The 21,736-nt window shown below is 37.6% G+C and overlaps 1 protein-coding gene across 2 annotated transcripts in view; it reads right to left on the minus strand.

Moving 5' to 3' along the window:
* fbn1 (fibrillin 1) overlaps window positions 1–21,736 on the minus strand; it is a 185,606-nt gene that overhangs the window by 23,963 nt on the left and 139,907 nt on the right. For both annotated transcript variants that reach the window (XM_049483384.1, XM_049483383.1), the window contains 12 exons: window positions 20,250–20,375; window positions 18,566–18,685; window positions 11,616–11,741; window positions 10,407–10,559; window positions 9,749–9,811; window positions 9,455–9,577; window positions 6,551–6,670; window positions 6,076–6,198; window positions 4,627–4,758; window positions 2,771–2,896; window positions 1,672–1,878; window positions 674–799 (listed from right to left, as the gene is read on the minus strand). In XM_049483384.1, the coding sequence (XP_049339341.1) occupies window positions 674–799; window positions 1,672–1,878; window positions 2,771–2,896; window positions 4,627–4,758; window positions 6,076–6,198; window positions 6,551–6,670; window positions 9,455–9,577; window positions 9,749–9,811; window positions 10,407–10,559; window positions 11,616–11,741; window positions 18,566–18,685; window positions 20,250–20,375 (1,545 nt within the window). The remainder of the gene's footprint in view (window positions 1–673; window positions 800–1,671; window positions 1,879–2,770; window positions 2,897–4,626; window positions 4,759–6,075; window positions 6,199–6,550; window positions 6,671–9,454; window positions 9,578–9,748; window positions 9,812–10,406; window positions 10,560–11,615; window positions 11,742–18,565; window positions 18,686–20,249; window positions 20,376–21,736) is intronic.

The following is a 21,736-nucleotide window of genomic DNA, read 5'->3' on the forward strand; positions in this document are numbered from 1 at the left end:
TGGGTCGATGGCAGCCGCAGCATACCATTCCCCTCAAGTACCAGGACCTCTTCTTCCGCAGACACAGGTCGCACCTCACGGCAAACAAGGCGCCCCATATGTTCGCCTCTTACGAACAGCAAGGGGGTGCTGGGAACCTATTCTACCCCGGGTCCCCACGGGGGGACCTCAAGAGAGAGATTCACATCAGGTATCCCATAATATTATAGCTGAACTGAAACAGTTTAGTGAAGAGAAATGATCCAGAATTCCTCCTGACTGTTGTTCAGGTCTGATCTGCAGCTACAGGAAACGACCGACCAGTTATTAAATCCAAAAGTTCACATACTTTTTCCTCCCTCACTGTGAATATTAACATATTTTGTTCAATAAAAACATGCAAACATATAATTGTTTGTGTGGTATTAGTTGAAGCAGACTGTGTTTGTCTATTGTTGTGATTTAGATGAAGATCAGAAAACATTTAATGACCAATTTATACAGAAATCCAAGTAATCCCAAAGAGTTTACATACTTTTTATTGCAACTGTATTTTCTAACCCCTGTCTTCTAAAACGTTATAGTCCATGTTAATTTTACACCTATGTTGCTCATATGTTTGGCCTTTCTGAGGAGGAATGAGGAGTTAGATGCTGTTGAATTTAAGCATACACACACAAACGCACACACTCACCCACGCAGATGGTGCCACTGATGTCAGTGGTGTATCCAGAATTGCAGACGCATTTGTAGGACCCTTCTGTGTTCACACACCGTCCATTCTTGCACAGGTTTCCCATGACCTTACATTCATTAATATCTGCACAAACACACACCTGCATGATTATCTGCACATACAGTACCAGTCAAAAGTTTGGACACACCTTAAATTCAGTGGATTAATACTACAATCATTTAATATACGAAGAAAACCATATGTAATTATTTAGTAAATACTAAAAAAGTGTTAAACAAACAAGAATATGTTTTATATTTTAGACTTGTCAAAGTACCACCTCTTGCTTGGATGGCAGCTTTATGAGGTAGAGTCACCTGGAATTCAGGCTTTCAGTTAACAGCTGTGCTAAACTTATCAAGAGTTAATTACTTGAATTTCTTGTCTCTTAATAAAGTGTTTGAGAGCATCAGTTAAAGTAAAGTAGTGAAGAGGTAGAGTTACAGGTATACAGTGAATAGTAAATATTTGAGTCATGTTCTAATCCAGATTATGGCAAGAATTACTCAACTAATTAAAAAACAAAATACTTTAAGAAATTAGCCAGTCAAATTAAAACATTTTCAAAGACCATCAAAAATGTTATGATGGAACTGGCACTCATCAGGACCGGCCCAGGATCAGTTCATTAGGCCAAGGATTCTACATTAGAAATGCACAGATTTTTTTCAGGGCCATTAAAATATATACAATAATTAGAGTTTGAGGTAAAGTAGTACGAAATGTTGCATAAAAGTAATGTGCAAAATAAAGAAATACTCATAGATCTTATAATACATTAAAGATAATGGAGATCAAATGAGGTGCCAAAGTTATTTAGTTATTTAGAGCCATAAAACACAATATTTGGCATCTCTATTCTCTATGTTGTGATAATTCACGGCAAAACCTGCAAAAACTATAAAGTCAGGTAGAGTCAGGTAGAGCTGGTAAGCATTTATCTCAGTGAAACTCACCCTGTCCATCAGTAGTGTATCCAGGGCCCTGAGGACACATCTTTTTGTAGTGTGTGGTTCCGGGGAGTGGACATAGTTCGCAGCTTGCCCCCCAACCCCGGCCTCCGTCACAGCAGCACTCAGACTTAGTCACACTCACCCGATTGCTGGAGCCCATCTGACACATCGTCTGCAGAACCTCCGTGAAACAGAATCCCCGACGAATGTCTAGAACATACAGCAAAAGAAACGATTCAGAAATGAATAACTGAGAAATACTTGATACTGCGATGTGTGCAGACAAATAAATGAAAGAAAAAAACAACAACAAAAAAAAAACTAGTAACACTATATAAGCCAGGGGTGTCCAAACTTTTTTTGTTGGGGGCCAGAAGGAGAAATATATTTGAAGTCACGGGCCACAGACTCTGTAATAAAACAAATAATGAAATATACCACTTTAAATAATACTTTTTTCCTGATTACTATCATTTACACACCATTTTACTTGACTTACTATCTTTATCTTTGACAGTGTTGTGTAAACTAAGATTTTTCAAATTGATGTTGATTTCTTTTAATATAAAACTCCTTAATTACGGCAACTTTTAGACTCTAGGCCCGTTTTTCTGCGCTAGAAATGCGCACCCTCTCCGCTTTTAGACTCTTTTGCCCGGTTTTTCTGTGCTAGAAATGCGCACCCTCTCCGACTCTTTGGCCCGTGTCTGACACCTAGCGTTCAAACTTTAAATCTCACATTATAAAAACCTGCTTAACAGCGGGCCAACTTTCATTCTATTTCTAAAATACCTCACGGGACGCTCCAAAAAAGGAAACGGGCCGTAAATGGCCCGCGGGCCGTAGTTTGGACACCCCTGATATAAGCAGTGCATTGTGAATAATTCACTACTGCTAAATACAGTGGTATGAAAAAGTTTGGGCACCCCTGATAATGTTCATGATTTTCCTTTATAAATCATTGGTTGTTCAGATCAGTAATTTCAGTTAAATATATCATATAGCAGATGAACACAGGGAAATAAAGTTTATAGGATTTAAAGAAAATGTGCAATAATTCTTTAAACTAAATTAGGCAGTAAACAGCGTGTCACACACTCACCATAACACTCAGTCTGGGTGGGGCTGGGTTCGAAGCCTGTGTCACACCTGCACCTGTAGCTGCCCACTGTGTTCTCACAGCGCCCGTTCTCACAGATACCAGGCTTGGCTGTGCACTCGTTCAGATCTGCACAAATAAAAACGGGAAAAGGTGCAAATGAATGTTTTTACACATCAAACCCACAGGTAGTCATTGTGTACAAAACCTTGTATCTCAGAGACTCTTTTGTGTCTCTAACTGTAAAAATAATAAAAACAAATGAGTTACTGAATCTTAAGTCCCTGAAAAAATCTCTATCTAGGTCCATTAATTATGTAATGTTCACACTGTGCAAACAGCAGGGTTAGTGCTGGGCAGTATACCAGTGCATCCTGTATCCCAGAGGGGAAATTAAAACCAGTTTGAAAACAGCAGACACAGCTTGCTAGCTAATGCTAACCAGTTAGCATAACAAGCTAACACACTGGAGTGACGGTAGGTCAGCCCTGTGGAGTCAAACGCTTCTTCCTGCCTGGAGAAAAATGAGAACAGCACTTTATCTGAGGAGCTTCTGCTACTGTTCTGCACTGTATGAGTGTTTTTATCAGAGTAAAATAGAAAAACAACAGCAAACAGCAATTATTCACTCAGAAAAAAAAGAGGAATGGAACTGCACAATCAATCCACAGCTCAGGAAAAATGTCCTCTTGTCCCTCAGACAAGCCCAGAAATGGTCCTGTGTACAGAATCATTTATTCAGCACAAAGCTAAAAAAAAAAAAAAAAAAACACTAAAACTCTGGAAACGAGGTGCAAATGAAGTTTAAGAGCAGTAACTACAGCCCTGTTTAAATATATTAATACTGTACCTTGAAGGATAATTTTAATGCACAGTGAATGAAATGTATTTGTTAACTGGAAAAAGAAGGGAATGGTGGCTGATTTTAATACTGTAATGCCTCTTATGGCTTTAATATTAATATATTGTCAATTAATATTAAATTAGTCATACTTGTGCAGTAGAGCTTTTGAGAAATATATCTTTGGATACTTATATTTTGAGTATTTTAGGTCCATTTATAGTGTTTATTGGACTGTTTGAAATATTTAGTTTTGTAAAGTAAGCTGTGTTAAAGTTGTTGTCATATCTCTTTTTAGGATCTATTGTTTAAATTCTTCAGCTGTTTTTCTGATAATAAAGTCTGATTTCTTTATATATTATTTATTTTTTTGGGACAAAGTAAACCCAATAGTAATCAAAGCCTTAATTTAAAGACTTGTGTTATATTATATATAAATAAATATTATATTATATTAAATATAAATAAAATAAAAAATAATAAAAATAAAAATACAGTGATATACTGTAAATATACTGTAAAACACTAAACAGGGTTAAACAAATGTGTAAAAAAAGTAAAAAGAAAAAGATCTATAATATTTATTATGACATTGTATAAGTCTTTTATAAAGGTATATACTGTTTATTTTTGCACCTCTGTATAAGTGTGTGTTTGGGTTTACACCTTTTACCAATAATTCCAAACACATTTTTCCAACACAGTTTTCATATTTCAGTCAAAACAAAATCAGCATTGTTTTATAAATATAATATAATTTTATAAATATTATTTTGAGAAGTATCATATTATTGCAGTTGTGTAAAACTGTATAATGAATCATTTTTTACGTAATGAAAAACTGGCAGTTGTTTTTCTTTCGTTGTGTTATTTTACAATGATTTCCACTGCAAGTTAAGAATTTCCTCGTTAAAGCTGTCATTCTGGAGATACAAGGCTTTTGTGTAATGGCAATATGAGACATTGATAACAGACATTAATTTTTTATAATATATATATATATAGATCATATTCTTACCCATGCAGCCTTCTCCGTTGGGTTGCCTGGTGTATCCCTGTGGGCAGATGCACATGTAGGTTCCAATAAGGTTCTTGCAGGTCATTCCTCTGGACTGGCAGTCGTCCACTTCATCTGCACACTCGTCCTGGTCTGATACACACACAGCATACCTGTTACCCACAACTAGGCCTCGACCAGGTGTGTGTGTGACTGACTTCTATCATTTCACAGCTCTACAAAAACATTAGTGAACTTTGCTTATTTAATAATATCCTAATTTTAGTAAAGTTCTAATTTTTTATGAAATACCTGTATGAAAAAATACACTTGAGTAAACCTCACTCCACCCTTTAGGCTATATTTGGGCTATTTTAACCAATGCATCTTCCCTATTGGTTCCTGGCATCATTAATTTGCATAATGGAAATGTCCCTCACAACTAAATCACCATCAGTGTGTAGTCTTGCCCACCAGGATTACCTTTCCTTGGGTATTTAGTTATATTTCATCGAATGGTTGACTAACTGGCTACAGTGTTCTAGGCCAGAAGAGCAAGTTACAATTTTCTTTACTGTGAAGTGTGACTTCAAGCAGGCTAAGAACTGCAGTAAAGGTACTGCACGTATGAAACCACATTATCTCAGTTATTTATTTTGATGAAATAAATGATGTCAGGAACCAACAGATATACAGCTTTAGAAAAAAAAAAATTAAGAGACCACTTCAGTTTCTGAATCAGTTTCTCTAATTTTGCTATTTATAGGTTTATGTATGAGGAAAATGACCATTGTTGTTTTATTCTATAAACTACAGACAACATTTCTCCCAAATTCCAAATAAAAATATTGTCGTTTAGAGCTTTTATTTGCAGAAAATAAGAAATGGCTGAAATAACGAAAAAGATGCAGAGCTTTCAGACCTCAAATAATGCAAAGAAAACAAGTTCATATTCATAAAGATTTAAGAGTACAGAAATTAATATTTGGTGGAATAAACCTGGTTTTTAAATCACAGTTTTTATGCATCTTGGCATCATGTTCTCCTCCTCCACCAGTCTTACACACTGCTTTTGGATAACTTTATGCTGCTTTACTCCTGGTGCAAAAATTCAAGCAGTTCAGTTTGGTGGTTTGATGGTTTGTGATCATCCATCTTCCTCTTGATTATATTCCAGAGATTTTTTAATTTGGTAAAATCAAAGAAACTCATCATTTTTAAGTGGTCTCTTAATTTTCTTCCAGAGCTGAATGTACTTTTAAGATTCACGTTATTATGCTATTAAAGTCAGTTTAACTCTACACATTACAATTAAGTAAGTAAAACTGTTTTAAATACACTTAAATAGTAAAAATTTAGTTAACAAATTAAAAATATATATTTTTTAGAATTACCTTAGTTTTCAAATTCACTCAAGTAAAAAAATTGTACAAAATTGTACAGTGTGTGTGTGTGTGAGTGTTTCAGTACCTTTACACATCCTGCGGTCTTCTCGAAGTACATATCCGGTGGGGCACTTGCACTCGTATGAGCCGTACGTGTTCACACAGCGGAAAGCACACAGCAGGGGGTTCTGGGAACACTCGTTTATATCTGTCACAGGCATTATGAAGGAGAAGGATAAAAGTTCAAAATTCATAATTATAATAATAGCACTTTACAAATAGCTCATATATAATAACAATAATATTAGCAAATATATCATTTGCTTAGTGCTGAATGATTTGCAGGCATTCTTTTAAATTTAAAGACACATTAAGACTTAATAATCAAGCCAAAACAGGCTGCTGTTGTTTTCTATTTTCAGTAGGTTTTATATTTATACATTCAGGTTTATATTTTCTACACACACACACGGGCATTTCTGTGCCTGAATTGATTTGATTACTTAAATTGATCGTTTTCCTTTGAAATCTCCAATATATCGAAAATCTGCAGTGTTTACCTTCACAGGTCATCATTGGTCCAGGTTCAAATCCTTCATCACACGTACACTCAAAACCGCCAAAAACGTTGTTGCAGGTGCCGTTACCACATGGATTGCCATCCTTACACTCATCAGTGTCTGACAGAGTGAGGGACAGAGAGAGAGAGATGAGTACATTACAAAAAAATATAATAGTTTTAGACACCAACTGGTAATTTAGTTATTATTAGTTTTAGTCTAGTTTTATTATTTATTCATATGTTTTATTTTTATATAAAATTTTCTCCCCAATTTACAAAGCCAATTAACCAACCCACTCATTAAGAATCAACCACTTCCTCTCTTTGAATCACAGTGCTTACGCTCGGAGGAAAGTGCAGTTCTGATACATCAGCTCACAGACGCCTTGCTCTGATCAACATCACCCTAGGCGTGATGAGGGGAAAGAGCACCTTCAACCTACCCAGGGAGTGAAAGGCCAAATTGTGCTCTCCTAGGGCTTCAGCAGTTAATGGCAAACTGCATGAACAGGATTCGAACCAGCAATATCCCGATCATAGTGGCAGCTCCTTAGTCAGCTGTGCCATTTAGAGCCTTAGTCTAGTTTTACTGGACAGAAACTAGAAACATTTAAGTCTAGGTTTAGTCAGTTCAATTTCTAAAATATTTTTGTTGTGTCACTTGTTTAGTTCTGTTTTATTATTTTAATGATTAATCTGGTTGTTTATTGATACTTTTTATTAAAGCAACAGTCTAACAGTTTAATTAAATCTACATTATGATAATATTATATACATATGTTTTAAAGAAGCTGCACTATGTGAGACAGTGAGACAAATAAAGTAGCATACCCTGCTACTCCAGTACAGATTTATATTTATACAAACATTGCTTTAATTACTTAAAACTTGTATTTGGGTGTACTATGTATATGCTGTGTAGCTATATATAAACAGAGATTAATGTCTTTGTCAAATTTCCTGCACAGCAATCTAACCTTTAGCTATTAAAAACCTTAACACTTAGAACCCAAGCTTGTTTTGGTGTGTTTTTTCTTTGGTGAGTTTTTGTCAGTAAATATATCAGATAGTGACATGCCATGAGCTCTTTTATTCCACAAGCCATATGGCTGCTAGAAAATTCAATCATTTAAAATGTAAAAGGAAGCAGAATTGTTATATTTTCCTGGAACTGATCATGTTTTGGTCAAAATTTTACCAAGCGCCTGTTTTTTTTTTACTTATTTTTTAATGTATAGACTTTAAATATATTCACACCTAAGATATATTTTCAGAAACGGTTAGACTAGAGTGTTTATGAGTTAAAAGCATAAGAATATTGATGATAGTTCATTACATGGATTATTAATTATTACTTTGATAAAATAAATGGAAAAACAGCATCAGGTGGATTTATTTATCTTGATAATCAATAATCACACCTCTAGGATACATGTAGACACTAAAAACCACCTGACACTCAGAGCAGCCTATGCCTTTCAGTATTTTAATCAGGAAACACAAAGAAAACTAAATACAAAAATGTCAATGTTTTACTCTAAGTAAATAAAAATGTTTAGTGTAAAATAACTACTTAGTAAAAATGTGCAAGTAAAATAAAAACTATATGAAGTAGTGCGCACACCATACCTAGCTTTAGTTTGAGTAAGCAGGTAGTTTCACACTTTTTCTGTGAACACTTTTGAGTCTTTATTTACTGATATTATTTGGTTTGAAACATCATCTCTATCCTGTTCTTGTGCTGCTGCTACAGCTTAAGGAATTGTGAGCATCCTTTAGCCTAAACATTTGAAATAATATAAACAATATGATATTTAAGCTTTACTGCATTATTTCTGACTGTAATAACTACACAACACAATACTTCTACTTTTACTTTCAGTGCTTGAGTAGAATTTTTTAGAATAAACTATTTGAAATACTTAAGCAGAAAAAATGCTGAATACTTTACTACTTCTACTTAAGTATGATGCTTAAAGAATACTTCAACTTCTACTCAAGTCTTTTTTTGATCAAGTCTGGATCTCTAGTAATTTATACATGTCTGAAAGTTACCCTTAAATTATTTATTTCTCTAAAATCAAGCAGAGCCACGCTGATATGCTTGTGTGCCTGTTTTTTACTGTTTATAAGACTGTGGTGTCATATGGATGCTGAGAGGTGTGGTAGGTTTGAAACATTAGGGATATACAGTACAAGTTTGGACACACCTTTTCTTTATTTTCATGACTATTTTCATTGTAGATTCTCACTGAAGCATCAAAACTATGAATGAACACATGTGGAGTTTTATGTACTTAATAAAAAATGAGCTGAACCTCCACAGTCACCGGACCTGAACCCAATCCAGATGGTTTGGGGTGAGCTGGAGCACAGAGTGAAGAAGGCAAAGAGCCAACAAGTGCTAATAAACACCTCTGGGAACTCCTTCCTTCAAGACTGTTGGAAAACGTTTCATTTCAGGTGGCCACCTCTTGAAGCTCATTGAGAGAATGATGCCAAGAGTGTGCAAAGCAGTAATCAGAGCAAATGGAGGTTATTTTGAAGAAACAAGAATATAAAACTATTATATATATATTTTTTTTGTTAAGTACATAAAACTCCACATTTGTTCATTCATAGTTTTGATGCCTTCAGTGAGAATCTACAATGTAAATAGTAATACTAAAAAATGTAAACATAAGTTCTCCCCTTCACTAAGCAGATGAAATGCAATGCTATGCATTTCTTAATAGTCCTCGTTTCCAAATATTATGTTTTATTTACTTTGTTGTAAAAAATAAAAAGGTCTTCAACAGTCTTATTTTTTATAATTAACACTGGTGTGATTATATGCAAAAACCTGGCAACACTACTGAACTCCTGAGCCTGCAAATGGCAACCCATAATGAGGGACACAGACCTGTGCAGTTGACCCTCGAGGAGTCGAGACTGTAGCCGGTGGGACACTCGCAGCGGAATCCGCCGTCAGTGTTTATACACTGACCATTTTTACAGATACCAGGTTCTTTACATTCGTCAATATCTAAAAACAGACAGTCCATTAAGCAAAGTGACCAAATAGTCAATAAATACAATAACAAATCAATCAATCAATCAATCAATCAATCAATCAATCAATCAATCAATCAATAAATCATTTAGTTCATCAATTACAACTGATTAGCAATTAGCACTGCAATTTTAGAAAACTCACCCTCTGGAGTGTCCCCTGTACCATAGGGCACCCCAACTTTATAGCACAGTGCACTGAAGGCCTCTGAAAAAGACAAGCACAGTTTAGATCAGGACAGTAAAGATCCTGAAAAGCAACTAAATAAGGGGACAAAAGCATTAGTAACTCCCCCATCAGTTTTACCCACAACATAATAAAGTCTGATACAGTAATAATATTAAATAAAATAAAGCTGCTGTCTCGATATTATGTATGGTTTGTCATTCATGTAATTATCTAATATAAATAAAATCAAATAGAATAAATATAGCATTTTGAAACAAAGTGAACGTACAGATTCACATTAATAGACTAAATAAGTTAAATTATTGAGGGCGTTTCCATTTATTGTATGATAGGTTGATAATGTAATTATTGTGACAGGACTATTTAAAACAATAAATATTGTTGAAATATACTGAATATATGTGTAATTAGTTTTGTCTTTCAGTTGTTGAGGACATTAATAAAACACTGACAGAACTACTATAGGCTTCTTCAGTAAACAGGATATAATACTGAAGTTAAAAATTATGATGGTCTGGACCTTGGCCTGGCGAAATCTTCTCTACCTGGACTATACTAATTAGAACCCATGTGCTAGACCATACCCTGTGTGTATTCGTGTGTTTGTGTTTACCATCGGTCATGTTAGGGCAGATTTCGCAGGGGTCTCCCCAGCCCTGACCCGGCATCATACTGCAGCAGCAATGACTTTTAGTTGTGTTCAGAGGCTTCGGCGCTACACAGCGCCCATTCTCAAACTTAGTGTAGCAGAAACTCACTCTCATATCTGTGTGAGAGAGAGAGAGAAAAGAGAAAAAAAGAAAGAGTTAAGAGAGTTTTAGACACTGTCGTACATGGGTTGTATTTGTGTCTGTTTTTTTTTTTTCTCTCAGCCAGTGTGTGTGTGTGTGCGTCTGATATATAGTGCTTGGATTGGTTATTTGTGTTCTATGAATAGAGAGCCAGCCACCATCTGTTTTATATTACAGAGAGAGAAATCCCTATACACACACACACACAAACACACACACACACACACACACACACACAGCATGCTTTACCTTCCTGTCTATGAAACTGATGTTTCAGCTTTTCCGAACAGAAAAATTTGAATCAACAGGTTCTCATGAAACAGGTGCGTTACTGTGTGCAGGGGTGGAAAGTAATGAATTACATTTACTCACATTCCTGTAATTGACTAGATTTTATAAGTAATTTGTAATTTTTTAAGTTTTTAAAATAGGTAATTTTACTTTTACTCAAGTACTTTCTGAAACAAATAATTTACTTCACTACATTAAAATCTGATGATTTTATCACACTTTATCACATTTTTATTTTCTAAAACTTATCCAGGCCTGGAAATTGCTATTTTCAAATTCCATGACTTTTCCAGGTTTTTCATGACCGTACAAACCCTGGCCTCTGCAGCGCCCTCTCAGGTTCAACTGTGCTACAGCCGAAGATGATGTGTCTGTGTAATTTGGTACGTGGACACATCAAAAAACACAGATAGGACAATCAATAGTCATCCAACCATCTGCGGACGTTTAACCAACTGCGTCATACTGCTATCAGAGGCACACTGCTGCTGCTGCAGCTCAGCCAACCAGCTCTTCCTCCTGCTCCGCCTCTAAACCCATACATCACCCAGTGCCCCTACCAAACCACCCCTTTCATTATTTTTAAGCATTTTTCAAATTTGAGCCGAGGGTGGAGTCAGCCAAAATCAGGGGGTTTAGTTACCCTTTAATAGACATGCAGCTAAAAGTGATACCCACCCATTCAATTCATGCACTGTATTGAATCCCAAAACCAGCAACCAGCAGAAAGCAGCACCTACCCACACATCTCCTCCCAGAGGAAGAGAGCTGGAATCCCTCAGGACAGATACACTTGAAGCTTCCGGGTGTGTTCTGACACGTTCCAAAGATGCAGAAATCTGGAGCCTGAGCGCACTCATCGATATCTGTAGATAAAATAAAAAAACATTTAGATTGGGCTCAGAGTTAGAGCTAGCTGTGTTTGAAAGCACTTTATAACATTGTTGTGTTATAACCAAGTGAAAGGACACGATGAGCTTCTCCACAATAAAAATATTAGTCAAAAATGTACTTTTACGAAGCCGTGGATAAAAAATTAATTAAATCAAGCCAACGATATAGCAGTTTGTGCCCAATTTCTTTATCTTGAGTGAACGATTTGCAAGTCATGCTCATGATTTTTTTAATTCGAGTGAAAAATTCATTTCATTTAGGGATTTTTTTGTTTTTGAGGGAAAGGAGCATTTTCCGCTCTTGATCTGTTACAGAGCTGCTGTGATTATCATCAGTTATCTACATTTATAACCTGCTGCTTATTAATTCTCTAGTGTTACAGTAAGGTAATACAGCGTGCAGATTTTGTTGTGGTTGTGGCGTCGCTACCAGTACCGGGTCCCCAGCCGCAAGACACCTCCTCCCGCGTGGGGAGAGTGTGCGCAGTCCTTTACGAAGCTTATTGCAAACAAAAGAAAACACAAATACAGTCAATTCTAGTCATTAATAAAGAAAACTGTCAGGCTTTTAAAGCAGGAGCAAGGAGAGGACGCGGAGAGCGGACGCAAATGCGAGGTAGATCTATTGAAAGAACACAAATAAACAAACGAGGAACTAAATAAACAAAGAAACAAACAACTGAAACACGAAGAATACTAAAGACTATAAAAACAAAGAAACACGAGATTCCGACTGACGAAACAAATGCAGAATACTGGACGAGGAAGACAGGAGGGCTATAAAATATATTTAAGTAGTATTATGTAGTAATATGTAGTTTAAAAAGTTTACGGATATATAAATACTTAAATATATTATAAATATTATTTATGTATATATGATATAATTTATATTATTCAGTTTATATATATGTCCATATAATTATATTTTAGTTTATGTATGTAGTATCATGTTTATGTTGTAGTTTATAGATGTATAAATACTTATATATTTCTTTACATTAACTAAATAATATAAATTATATATATGTATATATATATATATATATAAACTAAATAATACTTCTTCTACTTTTTTACCTTCATTTTAAATGCCTTTTTATATGTTAATGTTCAGTTCCACCTGTTCACATTTAAAATATTTAAGTAACACAGTTACTTAAGTGCACAGTTAATTAACCTGGACTTAATTGATTTAGCAAAACTAGAATCAAAAGCTCTGGCTCATTTCTCAGCTCTGACTTTGGTTGTGGCGGGGAGAATCTCAAACAGGAAACAGGAAATACTCCGTATGGTAGACTGTCCCCTTTCAGTACTGCCATCGCATTCTACCCATCCGCGTCCTTCAATAATGCAGCCCCTATATTATACTGTGTATAAACACACGGACTAAAACAGGAAACACCTTGGAACAGGTAATGTGGGGGCGGAGCTACAAATGAAACACAGGCGGGGACACGTGGAGGATAAAGGGACTGGGGCGGAGACACAAAGGAAAACAAACACAGAGAACACGTGAGACACAGATAGAGAAAGACAGGGAACAGGGCAAGGACGTGACGGATACAAATATTTTCCTGATGCAGAATGTATGCAGTGTATGATTGTTATATAAACCATATCAAGTCAACATTTATTAGCTCAAATTAAAGAAAACTTTCCCTCAAATTAAAAAAATCTTGAGCATGAATTGCAAATTGTTTACTCAAATAAAAAAAAATTAAAAACATGAGCACAAACTGCTCAAAGTGAAAATCCTGTGATCTTCAGTTTCTAATCTTTACCGCTGATGTCCCAGAGAGCAGGAGTGGCTACACTTCTTCCCAAAATCCATATATATATATATATATATATATATATATACTGTATATACAATTAGTGTTTCAGCTTCTCTTGTTACACCTCAGCCCATGTTTGTCATGTTTCTTCTTTTCTTGGTCCTTTCTGTTCCTGTCTTGTGTTCTTGCTTGTCTTTCCTAGTCTGCTTGTGTTTCTGTGTTCTGTTGCACATGGCCCTGAATACTCTTCGCCAGGTTTTCCTTGTCTGTGTCAGTGTATACATACCCCGTGTTTTCCTTTGTTCTTGGTCATGCTTTGTTCGTTCTTGCCATTTTACTGATTGTTTAAGGGTTTGTCTTTGTTTTTCGTTTGTTTGTTTGACTTCTAAATTGGTTGATTCTTGCTTGTTTATCTAGGCCTACCATATTTTTTGCATTATAAGGTGCACTATCAATAAACGTCTATTTTCTGGTATATTTCTTCTTGCCATCTCGGGGGACTTTAACAACGTCACACTGGACTCAGTACTCCCTGCTTTCCACCAGTATGTGAACTGTCCCACCAGGAAGAACAGAACTATTGATCTCCTTTACTCCAACCTAAAGGATGCATACTCCGCCACACCTCTACCCCCTCTGGGAAAATCTGACCACAATCTGATCTACCTGCAGCCCCAGTACAAGCCCCAGGTCCGTAGACAACCTGCATCTACACGCTCCTTCAGGAAATGGTCTCCTGATGCTGAAGCAGCTCTTAGGGACTGTTTTGAGTCCACTGAATGGAGTGTATTGCAGGAGCCATACGGTGAGGACATTGAGGGGATTACACATTGCATGACGGACTACATGAACTTTTGCATGGACATTGTTGTTCCTGTGAAAACTGTGTGTTGTTTTGCTAACAACAAGCCCTGGATAACCAGCAATGTTAAAGGCCTTTTAAACAAGAAGAAGAGGGCCTTTAAAGAAAACAACCAGGAGGAGCTTAGGAGCGTACAGAGGGAGCTCAAAGTCCATTTGCGAGAGGCCAAGGAGTCCTACAGGAAGAAGGTGGAGCAGAAGCTGAGGGAAAATGACATGAGGGAGGTATGGAATGGAATGAAGACAATCACTGGCTGTAAGCAGAGGATGGACAGTGCTGCAGATGGTGAAGTAGAGAGAGACAATGAGTCCAACACCTTCTACAACCGGTTTGACTGCCCTGTTCAAGACCCTACAGCTCTGGTAGACACCTCCTTCACACCCCCCCTCATCTCATCAAGCAACTCAGCCCCCTCTCCCCCCTACTCCCCACACTGTCCTGACCACCAGCACCACTGTAGCCCCCCCTCCTCCTCCCCCTCTGCACACCTTCACTGCTGACCAGGTTAGAGGTGAACTTAGGAGACTCCACCCAAGAAAGGCAGCTGGCCCAGACAAAGTGTGTCCCAGACTACTTAAGTCCTGTGCAGCTGAGCTGGGGGCTCCCCTGCAGCACATCTTCAACCTGAGTCTGCATTTGGGGAGGGTCCCCACACTGTGGAAGACAACATGCCTGGTTCCAGTACCCAAAAAGACGCATCCCAGTGAGCTCAATGACTTCAGGCCGGTCGCTCTTACATCACATATCATGAAGACCCTGGAACGTCTGCTTCTACACCACCTCAGACCCCAGGTTCAACATGCAATGGACCCCTTGCAATTCGCCTACAGAGAGAAAGTGGGAGTGGATGATGCCATACTGTACTTTCTCCACCGGACCCACTCTCATCTGGACAGAGGAAGCAGCACTGTGAGAGTCATGTTCTTTGATTTTTCCAGTGCTTTCAACACCATTCAGCCTCTCCTACTGAAAGACAAGCTGGTGGGGATGCAAGTGGAACCATATTTGGTCTCCTGGATCACAGACTACCTCACTGACAGACCTCAGTATGTCAGGTTGAAGGACTGTACATCAGAGACTGTGGTCTGCAGCACAGGAGCACCACAGGGGACTGTGCTCTCCCCGTTCCTTTTTACACTCTACACCTCAGACTTCCAGTACAACTCTGAGACATGCCACATGCAGAAGTTTTCGGACGACACTGCCATTGTGGCATGTATACGGGGAGGAAAGGAGGAGGAGTACAGACACCTTGTGGAAGACTTTGTGTCGTGGTGCAATAGGAACAACCTGCTGTTGAACACCTCCAAGACCAAGGAGATGGTGGTGGACTTCCGCAGAGCCAGGCCACCCACACAGCCAGTATCTATTGTGGGAGTTGATGTGGAGATGGTGAAGACCTACAGGTATCTCGGACTGCATCTGGATGATAGGCTGGACTGGTCAGCCAACACAGACATCCTGTACAGGAAGGGACAGAGCCGGCTCTACTTCCTGAGGAGGCTGGGGTCTTTTAACATCTGTCGGAAGCTCCTGCTGATGTTTTATCAGACTGTGGTATCCAGCTGTCTTTTCTATGCTGTGGTGTGCTGGGGAGGAAGCATGAAGAAGAGGGACGAGATGCGTCTGAACAAGTTGGTCAGGCGGGCGGGGTCCGTGGTTGGCGTGGAGCTGGACCCTGTGGTAACGGTGGCAGAGAGGAGGACACTGCACAAACTACTCTCCATCATGGATGATGATGGTCACCCATTACATTCCATCATCATGGATCATAGGAGCAGTTTCAGTGGCAGGTTCTTGTCACAGAGCTGCTCTACGGACAGACTGAGAAGATCGTTCGTCCCGAGAGCCATCAGACTCTTCAACTCCTCCCAGTGGAGCCGGAAGAGAGAAGACAGATGAGAAACAAGGCTCATATGTGCTTTCTTAATCACAGCCTTTTTTTTAATTTTTTTTTTATCTGTACTGGAAAAACACCATACACATCTACACCCTGAGACTCTTTTGCCTCTTTACTGTATATACTGTTTATTTGCACTCCTGGACACTTGTCACTTTACTGTACATCCTGTACACTTGCACTCCTGGACACTTTTTACTGTACATCCTGTACATTTGCACTCCGGGACACTTTACTGTACATCCTGTACTTTTGCACCCCTGGACACTACACTACGCACCTAACTTAAATATAATACTTGCACATGTTTATGTTTATGTTTAATAGTCATATCTACTAATACCTCCTATACTTAGTTTATTCTTTTACTGCACTACCTCATATCTACGACTGTTTACTTCCACACTTTCTATAGTTTTTTTGTATTTATATATTTATGTATATATTTTTTTAAGTCTCAATTTTGAATTTTATCCCTCAATAAGCGTATTGTACTACACTTATTGTTTGTTTCTACTGTGTTGTGTAATTGCTACTGGCTGCTAAATTTCCTTCGGGATCAATAAAGTATCTATCTATCTATCTATCTATCTATCTATCTATCTATCTATCTATCTCTCTATCTATCTATCTATCTATCTATCTATCTATCTATCTATCTATCTATCTATCTATCTATCTTCATACGTAAGTTGCACCGGATTATAAGGTGTGTCAAGCAATACTAGTGAGGATGCTACATCGAAGTGAGTAAGGGTGTCGCCATGTTCCCTTTTAATGGGGAAGCTGGGGGAAGCGCCTAAGTAAACAAAACTGTAATTCGTTAAAAAAACATTTTCTTTTACAGTCAAATGAGCTCTAGATGTTAATCTACACAGATTTCTTTCCTGAAAACTGTTTATTTGGGTGATTAAAGCACTTCACTTTATTAACAGTAAACTTAGATTTCCAATATTTTTTGGAAGGATGAGTTTTCATTGAAGTTTCTCCAACACTAAGGCTGGCTGCAGCAGCATTAGCATTAGCCGCTAACTGCAGTGCTAGTAGGACGTAAATGATGCCTGATGAAAATGCAAGATCAGCTAGCGGTGTGTCCCACATCGCTTGTTTTAACACAGCAAACACGCAGACTACAGTCCAATAATACTCACCTCTAAACAGTGAAAGAGCTAGCACTGTGGTTAGCGCCCAAAGCTGTGGTCAAATCTAAAATCCCAGCCAGTATCTCTGACCATCGCAGAAAAAAAAAAATCTAATTTTGGAACAAAAGCCTCACCAGCTCAGCACTCGGACATATTACTTTGACCTCCACGTGTCTTGGAGGAAGCACACGCTAGTCTTCCTCATTCCAGCACTGGTAGAACTGTGAGTTCCGAGATTCCTAGCTAGAAGTGAAACTGGAAATGACCAAACTGAGGAGCAAACTAAAGGAAATGAGAATGAGAGAGAGAGAAAAAGATGAAAAGATGCAGATTAAAGAAAAAAGGAGCAGGCAAGAAAGAGAAAGCGAGAGAAGAAGATGAAGAAGAAGACGAAGAAGAAAAAGAAGAAGAAGACGACGAAGAAGAAGAAAAAGAATACAAAAAAAGAAGAAGATGAAAAAGTCGAAGTAGGAGACAAAGAAGAAGTCGAAGACAAAGAAGAAGACAAGAAAGAAGAAGATGACGAAGACAAAGAAGAAGAAGACGAGGAAGAAGAAAAAGATGAAGAAGGCGAAGAAGATGACAAAGAAAAAGAAAAAGAATACAAAAAAAGAAGAAGATGAAGAAGTTGAAGCAGGAGCCAAAGAAGAAGACGACGGAGACAAAGAAGAAGAAGACAAAGAAGAAGAAGAAAAAGAAAAAGAAGACAAAAAAGAAGAAGAAAAAGAATATAAAAAAGAAGACAAAGAAGAAGTCGAAGTAGGAGACAAAGAAGAAGAAGACAAAGAAGAAGATGACGAAGAAGACGGAAAAAAGACAAAGAAGAAAAAGACAAAGTAAAAGACAACAACGACAAAGAAAAAGACAAAAAAAGAACATGATTAAGAAGATAATGACGAAGAAGATGAAGACAACAAAAGAAGAAGAAGATGAAAAAGAAAACAAAAAAGAAGATGACAATGAAGAAGATGAAGACAAAAAAAGAAGAGGAATAAGAAGACAAAGAGGAAGAAGAAGAAGAAGAAGAAAAAGAGGAGTAAGACACACTGACTAAAGGTAAAACAGGTCAGTAATAGATGAGGATGATCGTATGATGGTTATAGGGGCTTGCTTACCTTCACACCGGTCATCTTTGAGATAGTGTCCAGTATTGCAGATGCACCTGTAGGAGCCGTCCAGATTTTGGCAGGTGCCGGGACCACAGGTTCCAGGACTCAGAGCACACTCGTTAATATCTGCAGAGGAGAAATTTACCTTCAGATCCTACAGAAACAGTGAAGAGTCTCCACACACTTCTCACACATATTCTCACAGATATTTATTTAATTTAATTCTGAACATTAAAAGAATTAAAACTTCATCCTGGATCTTAATAATATTAGAACTTCACTCTGGATGTTAATGTTATATAAGATTTATTCAGGATATTAGTATTACTACAGCATTATTCTGGATTCCTCTGGACATAAGTATGATACACAGCAAAAAGTCGAGAGTTGATTTTAACTCTTTTTTAGAGTTTATATTCTGTAGCTGCACGCTTTTTGGAGTTAAATCAACACTTTCAAAATAGTTCAACATTAAACGCCTTAGAGACAAAGTTCCTTTTTAAATCACATTTGTATTTGTTTAGCTCCCTAAATTGTTACGCTAACACTTAAAAGGAGACGTGGGTCTCTGCAGCTCGGTGTTGTGGGCATGTCGAAAGGTGGTCGTCTATTGGTTTCAGCGTGGCCGCCATTTTGGAGTTGGCAACCATGCGCCCCCAGTGGATTTATTAACACTGAGAAAGGAGTTTAATATCGAAACTCTACCAATTTACACCCGATTTACACACGGTTTGATTTGTTACAAACAGCAGAGATGTAGTAATAATTCAGGACGCTGTGACACATTACAAATACGTGCTTTCATGCTTAAATACTTTATATTATGCTCTTTAACAATATATATATATATATATATATATAAACATATGTGTGTGTGTGTGTAAATGTAAAATTATTTAATTTATACATTTATTAATATTCCATACCATATGTCTGTCTTTGTTAAAGAACATAATATAAAGTATTTCAGCACGTATTTGTAATGTATGACAGCATCCTAAATCATTACTACATCTCTACTGTTTGTAACAAACCAAACCGTGTGAAAACCGGGTAAAAATTACTACGATCGGAAGAATCCCAACAGACACTTTCTTTTGAGGCTAGAAGTAAAATGTTGTAGAATTTAGAAAGCAGACCTCTACTCTGATGATGATGAAAGGCTATGTTTCTATAGTAGAGAGCGGGGGTTCTGCAGTAGATTTTAAGAGAGTAGTGATAAAACTTCTAATCTGCAAGTATTTAAAAAATGTTTTTTAGGTAAACTGTATTTACCACTGTATAAGTCCCCAATTGTTTTTAAGCCTTTATTCAACCAAATTCTAAACCCCATGTCTGCTCTTCCTGGTTTAAATCTATTATTTCCCCAAATAGGTGAAAGATATGAGATCTTGGGCACCTCATTCAAAGCCATATGTGATTGGTGCCAAACTAGTATAGTGTTTTTGAGAAAAGGATTCTTTGTGTCTTTAAGCAGTTGTTTAATTTCAGCCGAATAAAGATAAGACGTTATTGGTAGCCTTAATGTACTATTTTCAATGTGTATCCAAGCCGGTGAATCAACAGTGGAAAGAGAAATCCTAGTTAAAGTTAATGAGATGCTGTGTTTGTGTGTGCGGTCAAGTGCAGGGGCAAGTGCAAAACTTGAGAAAACTGGGAACAGAAACAACACAGAGCTGATTTCTCTTACCCACACAAAACCTGCCGTCCAGGGAAAGTTCATAACCCTGCCTGCATACACACACAAATGAGCCGACCGTGTTGAAGCAGTCTCCATTCCGGCATATTCCTCTCTGTGTAGCACATTCATCCGTATCTAAACACAAAGCACAATTACAGACACATTACACACACACTACACAAACTGTGCTGTATAGTTCATCTGCTTTACCTGTAAAACTCCACAGAGCAGGGGTCAGAAATAAGCATGAAACATTGACCTGTGAGTTTTTTTAACTATAATTAACGATAATTAAAAAAAAAATGGTGAGCTTTTGTTTACATTCCTCCCCTGTCTTTCTTTGTCGCGCTCGGCGTGACTTTAGTTTCCGCCCATTCTTGTTTTTCCGCTGATTATTGGGCTCCCTAACGCATTTTTTCCCTGCTGTGTCCCAATTCACTAGTCGGGGCAGCGGTAGTGTATTGGACCGCAGCCCTGATGACACGGGTTGGATCCCACATAAGGCGAGGTGTGTTTATTTATTTACTTATATATTCCTTTCTTCCCGGGTTTACCTGCTTTGAGATCAACTGTTCTGTAGTTGGGTTCAACAACCCTCTGGGCTGGAGAGCTACTAGTCTGTAGCACTCCATCCCATTACACTACATTTTCCAAAACAGAATATTTTTTTAGTCCGCCACATAATGGCCTGGAAAATATCTGGCCCGCGGACAAACTTAATTGCCGACCCCTGTACTAGAGCATTAGAAAAAAAAAAACAATTCAACATAAACTCAGCAGTCAGAATGTGCTGTCTGTCAGTATTGATGAGGATATTGATATGTTGGTTAGATAAACACTGTTAGAGTCTTGTTTTTTTAGTTTCTCTGTAAACTGCAGTCACTGCATGCATTTGTTCAGGAGCTCAACAGCAGCTCATTTCACTTTAATCAGAGGTGTCAAGTAACAAAGTACAAATACTTCTTTATCTTACTTAAGTAGAAATGTTAATTATCTATACTTTGCTGGAGTAATTATTATTCAGACAACTTTTAACTTCTACTTCTTACATTTCACACAATGATCTGAACTTTCTCCTCCTTACATTTTAATAAAAATATTCTCGTTACTCCTATTTCATTTCAGCTCGTTTTCATTCCGGCTTCTGATCCTTCAATAAAACCCCTATCCAGATAAATCTCTCCATCCAGATAGAGTGAATCTGATTGTGATTGGATGTAGAGAAGTATAAACATATACCATTCCGACTCCCTATTGGTTTATACTGTGATCCATCATCACTCCTGCACACGCCCCCCCCACACACGCACACACTCCAGCAAGAACACAGCAGATGTATGTAGTCTAGTATGAAGATGATCCGTGCAGAGACTCAAGAGAACTCCAGATAAACTCCAGTCCAACTAAACTCCTTTAATATATTTACTATATTCTACTAAAATACATTCATTTACAATCAGCATATATGCAGCTGAAACAGGGAACAGCCTAGTGCA

This window comes from Astyanax mexicanus, chromosome 9, assembly GCF_023375975.1.
Source record: "Astyanax mexicanus isolate ESR-SI-001 chromosome 9, AstMex3_surface, whole genome shotgun sequence".
Taxonomy (NCBI): Eukaryota; Metazoa; Chordata; class Actinopteri; order Characiformes; family Acestrorhamphidae; genus Astyanax; species Astyanax mexicanus.